This window comes from Labrus mixtus, chromosome 2 (genome assembly GCF_963584025.1).
Source record: "Labrus mixtus chromosome 2, fLabMix1.1, whole genome shotgun sequence".
Classification (NCBI taxonomy): Eukaryota; Metazoa; Chordata; class Actinopteri; order Labriformes; family Labridae; genus Labrus; species Labrus mixtus.
Window position 1 is genome coordinate 11,552,622 of NC_083613.1, and position 9,439 is coordinate 11,562,060.

Genomic DNA, 9,439 nt, shown 5'->3' on the forward strand with positions numbered 1-9,439 from the left:
AATTGAAAAATGATTAGGATGTGAACATTATCAACTGTCACTTGCCATATTATTGTAGTGATATATGGAATGATCTTATGCCTTATGACAGTCCTATAACAACACTATTATATGATTATTAGACACCAACAACAACATTTAAGAAGCATTTTGAGTAAGTAAAAATTGTGGGAACCCATGTATACAATCGGTAATATGAAGAATGAGGCAGGATTCACAATAAAATCTTGAGATCATGCAAATACACTACCTTCTTTGATCTGTGTTCTTCCATCTAGATCATGTATCTACGTGTGACAAACAGCAATCTGGCATCAACAACCCTGGCCTTTTTCAGTGAAGCAGTGCAGAATTTTGGTTTGCCACTGAGATAATAAAAATAAATAAAAATGTTGGGCTTTCTCTCTGTCATTTGAAACATCACTTAAAGAGGTCATATTATGTCCTTTTTGGGGTTCGTATATTTAATCTATGTTCCTACTTTTGTATGTTCACAATAGCTAAAGTTCGAAAAAAGTGTCTGTTTTCATGTACTGCTCCTCCTTGCTCCCTCTACGCTCTGAGTCCGTCAGCTACGCTCTGTTGAGCCCACACTGTTAGACCCCACGTGGGCCAAGTCTGCTCTGATTGGTCTGCCGATCCGCTCTTGTCGTTATTGGTCAGTTGTTCAGCACGCGTCTCGGAAATTTCAACATGAGCTGCTGGGCTTGCCACAACGAGCCAATGAGCTTAGATCAGTGATCTCACATTGACAAATTCTTATCGAGGAAGGCTAGAACCGAGCGTTACATGCAGCTAATGCTACAGCTAACAGGAGGACGTAGGAGAAGCCACGTTTCCACGGACTTTGAATTTTTGCAAATAGATGTGCCTAAACATGCACAGGACACAAAACACACTAAAGGGCATATAAAACCAGAAAAAGCATAATATGGGACCTTTAAATATCCATCATAGGGCCTTGCTTTGTTGGTGGTTTCTCAGGGTCAGAGGTGATCATGGAGTGGAGAATGTTGATGTGACTCGTTTTATGTTCTCTATCCAGGAAACAGGCAGGAGTAGCTTCATTGCAGCCAAAAGCGTTCACAATCAGAGGTGAGGATAAATATGCATGTAAAAATATGCATTTATGTTGCACAAGTTGTGTATGCATAGGTATATACTCTTTATATTTGTGTGTATAAGTTTACTGTTTTGATCCCAAATATATTTTTCCTTTCATGAAATGCTTTTAAGATAAGATTGTTGATAGTTCTGTGTAATTTATGATGAATTAACTAACAAATCACATTTGTTTGAAACAGAATTTAGAGGTTTTGGCGGGACGTGTTCACTGCAGTCACCGGCCGCTTCTATGATGTCCTACACCAGCTTGAAGAGGAGGGCCATCTTGATTTTTACAATATCCTGCACATCTTTTGCTGCCACCATGCCTTCATTCCACTCATTCAGCTCCACCTCAACATATTCAGAGATGGCTGGGATGACCATCTCCTTTCAACAGAGGGGAACCTCTCCCCCAATCAGCTGTGGCACTTAGGGCAGCAGTATCATTCCCAGGAGTGTGACCAGGTTGGCATCTCTCTATATAAGCTTCTCCCGCTCTCTCCACCTCCTCTACTCTTCTTTCCTGCATCAGAGACAGTGTAGAATGTTTCAGTCAAATTTTAAAAGGACACTGCAGCCAATGCAATCCAATTATCTAAAAAAAAATGTATTGTCATCTGAAAGCCTGCATGTGAGGCATTTCAAAAGCTTTGGTAAATTATTGTTTTTACTGCATGTGAGGCATGTACGGAGCAGTTAATTCCTTCCAGTTTTTGATCAATTGTCCCATCTTTTACACAACTGGCACTTGTGTCTTTGATGCTCACAGTAGTTTGACTTGTGACCTCTAATTAGGTCCTTTTTTGTCATAATTAATTTTATTTAACAGGATCTAAACATTCCACATATAGACTGGGAAAGCAGTGGTCTTGTCCAAAGTGACCCATGGTATCCAGGTTCCTGAAACTGAGTACCCACTAAACCCAGTGGAATTTGCAGGACTAAAAGCTGTTGTGGATCCAATGAGATCAACAAGTCTTGGTGCTGATGTTTATGTAGCTGCACTTCAGTACATGAACAGCATTGTAAAGTAACCCCTGTTCCTTTGGGTTTGGACACTGGTTACATGCCATGCACTAAGTGGGCTAAGTTCTGTAGTCTGGCCAAAAGATTATCCACTTACATTTTACATGTTATAAAGACTGTGAGTTTGGAGGCGTGTTTTTATTTACTCCTTCACTAAAGTAGTAATAGAAACCAAAAAACAATTATTTTGATTAATAGCTAGGCTACTTACCCCGGCTTGGTGCACCATAGCGAATCACGATGAACTCCGACTGAAACCTGCAGTCACGCTTCTTCTCCAATTCCTCCCTTCTGATTGGTCAACAACCCCCCCCCCCCCCCCCGCAAAATTTCGCAAAATGTGTTGCAAAACTCAAGCGGCGCAGATTCACGCGAGTAATATTAAGTATGTGAAGTTGTTGCGGCAGATTTGAGAAGTTTTTAAGTAATTGGAGAGTTGTGGTTGTAAAGGATAATGGACACGAGTAATCAAAATTCATGTGAGTAAATGGTGGATTACAAGTTTGCAGCTATTATTTTTATGTGCAAATATTAGTCTACAAATTTGTAAATATTTTTTTCCGTGACTTCACATTTTTTTTCCATTTGTGACATGAAATTCATTTCACATGTGTTTGTTACTTTTTATACAAGTAAACATTTTTACATACAAGTTCACTTTTTTTTTTTCCTTCTCACATCACATTCTACAAGCTCTCCTATTTTGCAACATATCTACCTTCATAGATTATCCTGCTGATGGACGGTTGTGACAGACCTAGGTCATCACTGCTGCACTGTTGCATCTTCGCTGTTGCCAAATACCTTAACGTTGTGATTACTTTCATTTCCAGTGATATAACGTTGCTGCGTTGAGTGGGGGGTGTGAGCGCATCTCGAATAAGATCTACTTCAAACATGATCCATGCACAATCCAGTCTGTACTGTTTAATTAATTCACTGTCATTCATTCTTTGGAGAACATTTCTTCTCTCTCCGTCTCTCCACCATCTTCTCCTCAGTTTAAGAACATTTTAAGCCTGTTAAAAGTTCTCCACACTTCTCCTAACAGTTTAACACCTTAGGAGCTCTCTTAAGGGCTAAGACACTTTGTGAATAACTTTTATAATTACAAGGATCTAGTCCTAAACTTAAGGGGAAATTCTTAGAAAAAGGCCTTATTCTGAGAAAGTTCTAAGAATTACGTTACTGGGAGCAACTCTTTGTACTTCGTGAAGGACTGTAGGGGTGAAGCGTGCTTAAGCTTGCCAGTATATTAGGAAAATTTCAGGACATTTACGATTTGATGTTTTCTTTTTAATTTGGAAATACTTGTGCAAGTTTTTGTATTCACTTTGAGCTTAACTTGCATAAAAGGTGTCTCATTGATTAGTTTGGACTAAAACTGTAACAAAAAAGCCAACAGGCATGCTCACACATGTTTCAGATCTTACAGTCCTGCATTTCATGTCCAGTGCTGTGCTGAGTGCAAAATAGGATGAACACTTTGAAACTTCATCTATGGCCTGAGGGCTGAGAAGAAAAGAGCGGGAAGAGAGAAAAAAGGGAGCCTGAAACAAATAAAGTGTGTGTGTGTGTGTGTGTGTGTGTGTGTGTGTGTGTGTGTGTGTGTGTGTGTGTGTGTGTGTCTACATAATAATCAGACAAAACAGGTCAAGTCCAGAGAAAGAAAGCAAATCGAGGTAAAATACTGAGTTTCCGGAGGATTAAAATCTTGTTACTGATGTGTGTGTTATGTATATATGATCCAACAATATAATATATAGATAGAAACATTCAAACTACTTGTTTTTTGTCATTGTGGAATCTTAATCTCTTAAATCTGTGACTAATTTAGCTGTCTGCTGCCCAGGAGCCAGGCTGGCGCAACAAGATACCCCATAACATTTTGCCCTCCCTCACCAGGACAGTGGGCCATTGGGATATCCCTGCAGGGCTGGAGCTGGGTCAGGGGGACCGATCAACATAGTTTAAACTGACGTGTCTGCTTAACTCATACAGGCACACACACAACAGTTAGTTTGCATGAAAAGGGTTAGGAGACAACAATCAATAAGACCTTAGCCCTCTGGTGTTGGATATCATCCCTAAAGGGGCTTTGGAGGCTTGCGTGCGTCTGTGTGTGTAGCCTGAAAGACTTGTCGCACAAAGAACACTTAAGAATGCTGTGTATGTCTTGATTTCTCTGGATATCACCATGATTTCCTCCATCTTTCAATTGGTGTTGGTGTTTTTCCTTTAACCTTACCTTAAAACCAAATCTCCTAAAATATGTTTCATACGGGGACTTCATTCTGAAAACACACTTCAGTCAAAATGTTTGGTAAACTATGAAACTACAAGGAGTTTTAACTGGTTCTTCAACAGCTAATAATTAATACTGTTTCAATTTTATTCAGTATGTTTTTTTAATGCCTCTCTTGCTCTTTGTGGACAATTTCCAAAGTTTTACAGTGAGTTGTATGTTCGACAAGTGAAATAAAGTAGTTTGTTTGTAAGAGCTATAAAGAAATAATCCAGCACAGGGGGCTCCAAAATCAACAGAAAATGACAGTTCGCAGTTCGTTTAGCGTCCCAAGTGTAATTCCTCAATCTAATTTATTGACTCCATAGGCAGGAAATAGAGCCCTTTTTCAGCATCCCATAAAATCAGGAACAATAAGTCCCATCAGCTTAGAAAATATTTAAAATTATGTTTACCCCATTTTATGGGAAACACTAGATGTAGTACACCGATACTTGTTTATAATACTTCCTGCAGAGTGATACAGCTTGTGGCACTTTTCTATTTTGCTTTTACTTACCTTTTATATTTTATTTTTTTACTAACTGTTGATATTATAATTATCATTATTGCTTTATTGGGAAGACTCAAGGTCCATTTAAAAGACATACAACACACATACAAGTTAAAAAAATTGGTATAAGGCAATTAAACCAATGCTTCCACATGACTGGTGACTGGTATTGTACAGTATTGAGACGAAGATTTGACAGCAGCATAATGATATAATTATGAGAATCATTCAGGCAACAGATACATTTGTACATCAGATTTCTCTACAGAGCTTGGAACGTGTTGACTCCTACATGACAAAACATTTCACTTGCATCATGTAGTATCATGTAGTATGTTTGGGTAGCTCTTAAAAGAGATGTTTTGGATGTATTTGTGCACTACATGTTCTCTGGCCATGGGACACTTTCCTCTGCAGAGAAGTAGGACTTGAAGGTCTCCCTATCCCAGATGATCTCCGCTGCTGAGTTGTTGGCAGCAAGTCGACTAAGGTGTGGGTTATGCTTCAGTAGCCATCGGTGGCAATGGACCTGCAGCAAAGGGAACATTTGATTTAAGCGATTGATGGAAAAGATATATCACTTCACATTGTTTAGTATGATGATAAACATAGCCTACTTAAAAGAAACAGATGTGTCTACTTGTGCATAACTTTTAAAATGTCTTTAAGACTTTTAGATGATGCAATATGAGTGTTAATGGGGCAGCTATAATGTAAATACAGGTCCGATCTATCCAAACTTTATTCGAGAAAAAAACATGTAGAAATGTTTGGTAATCTTCAGCATATAAAGTAAAACGCATTAATACAGACTGTCACTTCATGTATATCAAGACAGAGTAATTTCAGCAGCATCCTGACACTATTTTGAGGTGTTTTATGCCACTGTTGTATGCTGTAGTATGAAAAGTGTGTGACTTACCAGATGCAGTGAAACTTCACCGGACACAGATGAACAGTCAATCCCCGGTCAATTCGTCGGTAGTTGGAAACCCTGACACCGATCATAGAAAATTTTTCATCAGGATTTCTCATCACGGAAATCCTGACACCGATGCTAGCTAACGGAGCAGTGGTTAGCCTACAGTAGCACTGAAAGCAGCCGTAATTAGGACGGAGTCCCTTTAGAAAACTGTGATATTCACCGAGCTGTGTGGGCTCCAAAGTACGTTGTAAACACAGAGATGACCGTGTTTGCATCTAATATTTTTTCCGCGTTTGGTGTGTACACAGCTTAAGATGTAGTAGTAATTGATTACCTTCCACCAGGCGCGTTACCAGGTAATTTTTACCGGGGCTCAAGTCCCGAATGTTTTGAGTATAGCCCCGGATAAAAAAACACAAGTCTTGGTAACCTAACAGTCGGTCAAGGTCTCTGTCAGGTCTCTGTGTGTGTGCGCAGTGTGCACGGTGTGTGTACGGTGTGTGTATGTGTGTAGTCTGATTAATCAGTTGTCAGCTCTGAGTGAGTGAGTGATGTTATATTACACGTATTATGGTCAAGTGTCAGCGTCTTAGGCAGCAATTCAAATTTCAGTGGGAGATAGCCTTAATATTTGCAGTCTATGGAGATGGCAGACAAGGGAGGAAAGCAATTAAATCTTATAGGATTTTTCCAAAAGAAAAGAAACGGTAAGCATCAAGCCTGTGTGGTTATGTCTCAGTGCTGATTAAACCTGCCTGTTGATTTATATTATGAATCATATTCGGCAGTCAGTCATGATGAGTATTTGAATGTAGGTGCATTTAAGCTAGCTGGCCTCTGTCGTCTGATCCAACAGCTTCTTTTCTGTCTTTAACAGAGTTTTTCTCGTAAATCAGATATCCATAAGTAAGCTGAAACGACTCAACTCACTAATTTTACCATACGGTGTGTAGCCTACTGTGAAGTCGTGCCTCCTAAAAACAGGCAGATGCTCTACTATATCCACAAATAATAGTCGTAACCCTCTGAATTTCAAACTGATTTACAAGCGGTTTGCCTTGTTACACAATGCCAGACATTTATTTGTAAAACAGGATAAGCTCCTGGGTAAAAATAATTGAAAACACCTTACATCAATTAGATATATCAGTGATATATTTATGATATAAAATTAACTTTGCAACCTAACTAATAATTTCACTAACTTACTTTAAGTCTTCACAATTCAGTTTTCATTACATCTATGAAAGAGTATTTTGCTAATTAATATATTAAGGCTTTGATCTCATTAATGTTGATACAGATTGGTGACAAGTGGCCTCCCGTGGACAGGTGTTGTAAATTAGCATTTTGCTAGAAACACTAAAAGCAGTGCATCTGGGACTTGTGCATGGTTAAATCGCTGCGGTATCGCCGCATCCCCCTTCGGATTACGAAGCGGTGAAGGACCACATTAACCAGCTTCTTGAGTCCCAGGTGATTAGGGAGAGCAGTAGCCCCTATGCGTCACCTATTGTTTTGGTCCGGAAAAAGGATGGAAGTCTACGCTTGTGTGTGGACTATCATCTGCTCAACAGTAAGACCAGAAAGGATGCTTTCCCCTTGCTTCGCATCGAGGAGAGCCTAGATGCACTTTCTGGAGCCCGTTGGTTTTCCACGATCGATCTGGCCAGTGGTTACAACCAGGTTCCTGTTGCAGAGAAGGGCAAGACTAAAACGGCCTTTTGCACACCCTTCGGCCTTTTCGAGTTTAACCACATGCCTTTTGGCTTGTGTAATGCCCCAAGCACCTTCCAGCGGCTAATGTAGAGGTTGTTTGGGGATCAGCAGGGACAGTCCTTGCTTCTCTACCTTGATGACATCATCATCTTTTCGTCCTCTTTCGAACAACACCTGCGGCGGTTGGAAATGGTGCTTGGTCAGCTCCAAAAGGAAAGCCTTAAAGCAAAACTCGAAAAGTGTGTGTTCTTCCAACAGGAGGTTGGTTGCCTGGGGCACGTAATCTCCCACCATGGGGTCTCAACAGACCCCAAGAAGATTGAAGCGGTGGCGAACTGGCAACGTCCCCTGCACGTCTCAGAGCTGCGCTCCTTTTTGGGTTTTGCAAGCTATTATCGCCACTTTGTGGAGGGCTTTGCCAAACTGGCCGGCCCTTTGCATCAGTTGGTGGCTGAGCTGTCAGGTAGAAAGTCTAAGAAGAGGTCGGCTGAGGCTTTGGGCGCTGAATGGACACCTCAGTGTGAGGAAAGCTTCGAGGCCTTGAAGTCGAAGTTGGTTTTAGCCCCTGTGCCGACTTTTCGCGCCCTTTCACTTTGGAGGTCGATGCTAGTCACAGTGGACTTGGAGCTGTTCTCTCACAGCAGACAGACAGTGGGGTAAGACCAGTGGCTTATGCCAGCAGAGGCCTTCGGCCCACCAAGCTGTAATTTGACCATATGTCAAACTACAGCTCTATGAAGCTGGAGTTCCTTGCGTTATTTTTCGCCAGGTCTTCCGTCCTGATGGAGGGGAAGAGCTTTTACAGCTAATTTTGCCTGCCATTCTCAAGCAAGAGACTTTAAGTCAGCTTCAACAAGAACATGGCCACCAGGGCATTGAGCGGACCACTGAATTGGTCCGGCAACGATGCTATTGGCCAGGAATGTCTTCAGACATAAAGCAGTGGATCCAGGAGTGCGAGCACTGTCAAGTTGCTAAGGACTCTGGACATGTGCCACATAGCTTTATGGGTCACCTGTTGGCTTCCAGGCCAAATGAGATCTTGGCCACAGACTTCACACTTCTGGAGCCTTCCAGAAATGGGCTTAAGAATGTCCTTGTCATGACTGATGTGTTCAGTAAATATACTGTTTCTGTCCCTACACGGGATCAACGGGCGTTCCAAGTCGACCTTCACTCAGACCAAGGGAGAATAGGGCTGGGAATCTCAGGGTACCTCACGATACGCGATACATGGCTCACGATAACGATAATATCTCGATATGGCGATTCTGCGATTATCGATACATTGCTCTTAATAACCTACGATATATCCATGTGTTTATAGGGGTGAAACAAAAACAACAAAAAAAAAAATTCATAGTTTATATTTTGCAGCATATTTTAACCAGAGTACAAACAGCAATAGTGCAAAAACAAGGACACTGTTTTAGCGCAACATAACTGTAAACAGGATTTTTTTTTAGGTGTCTGACAAACAGTGACACTATTTTAAACTCATTCAGAAAACACGACATCTCATGTCTCTCAAGTAGATAAAATCTATTAAGTAGAAACATCACAAAAATAAATATTTTGCATTTGAATTGAAAAATTAACATTTCTCTTTTAAACAGATAGGCCTAAACATTTCTTATAAAATGTGAATAAACACTAAATGCACCAAAATGGGCATTTTCCATGTTTACAGCGTTGAACATGAACTGTAACCTTACAGTAGACAAAGCAGTTTTCCTCAAACCTGAGTGAACTGAAACCTGGACATTTTTATATGTGCATGTTTTTCTTCAGAAAGAGCAGCTGGTCGGCATGCTCAGATGTAAGTGCACTTCTTGAAGCACTGATTATGTCACCAGCAGTTGAG

General features: G+C 40.6%; 1 protein-coding gene across 1 annotated transcript; it reads left to right on the forward strand.

The window, feature by feature from the left end:
* Positions 1-7,764: 7,764 nt before the first annotated feature.
* Positions 7,765-8,235, forward strand: LOC132954168 (uncharacterized). The gene has a single exon (XM_061026656.1). It carries the CDS (start codon positions 7,765-7,767, stop codon positions 8,233-8,235), a length of 471 nt encoding a protein of 156 aa, XP_060882639.1.
* The last annotated feature ends 1,204 nt before the right edge of the window (positions 8,236-9,439 follow it).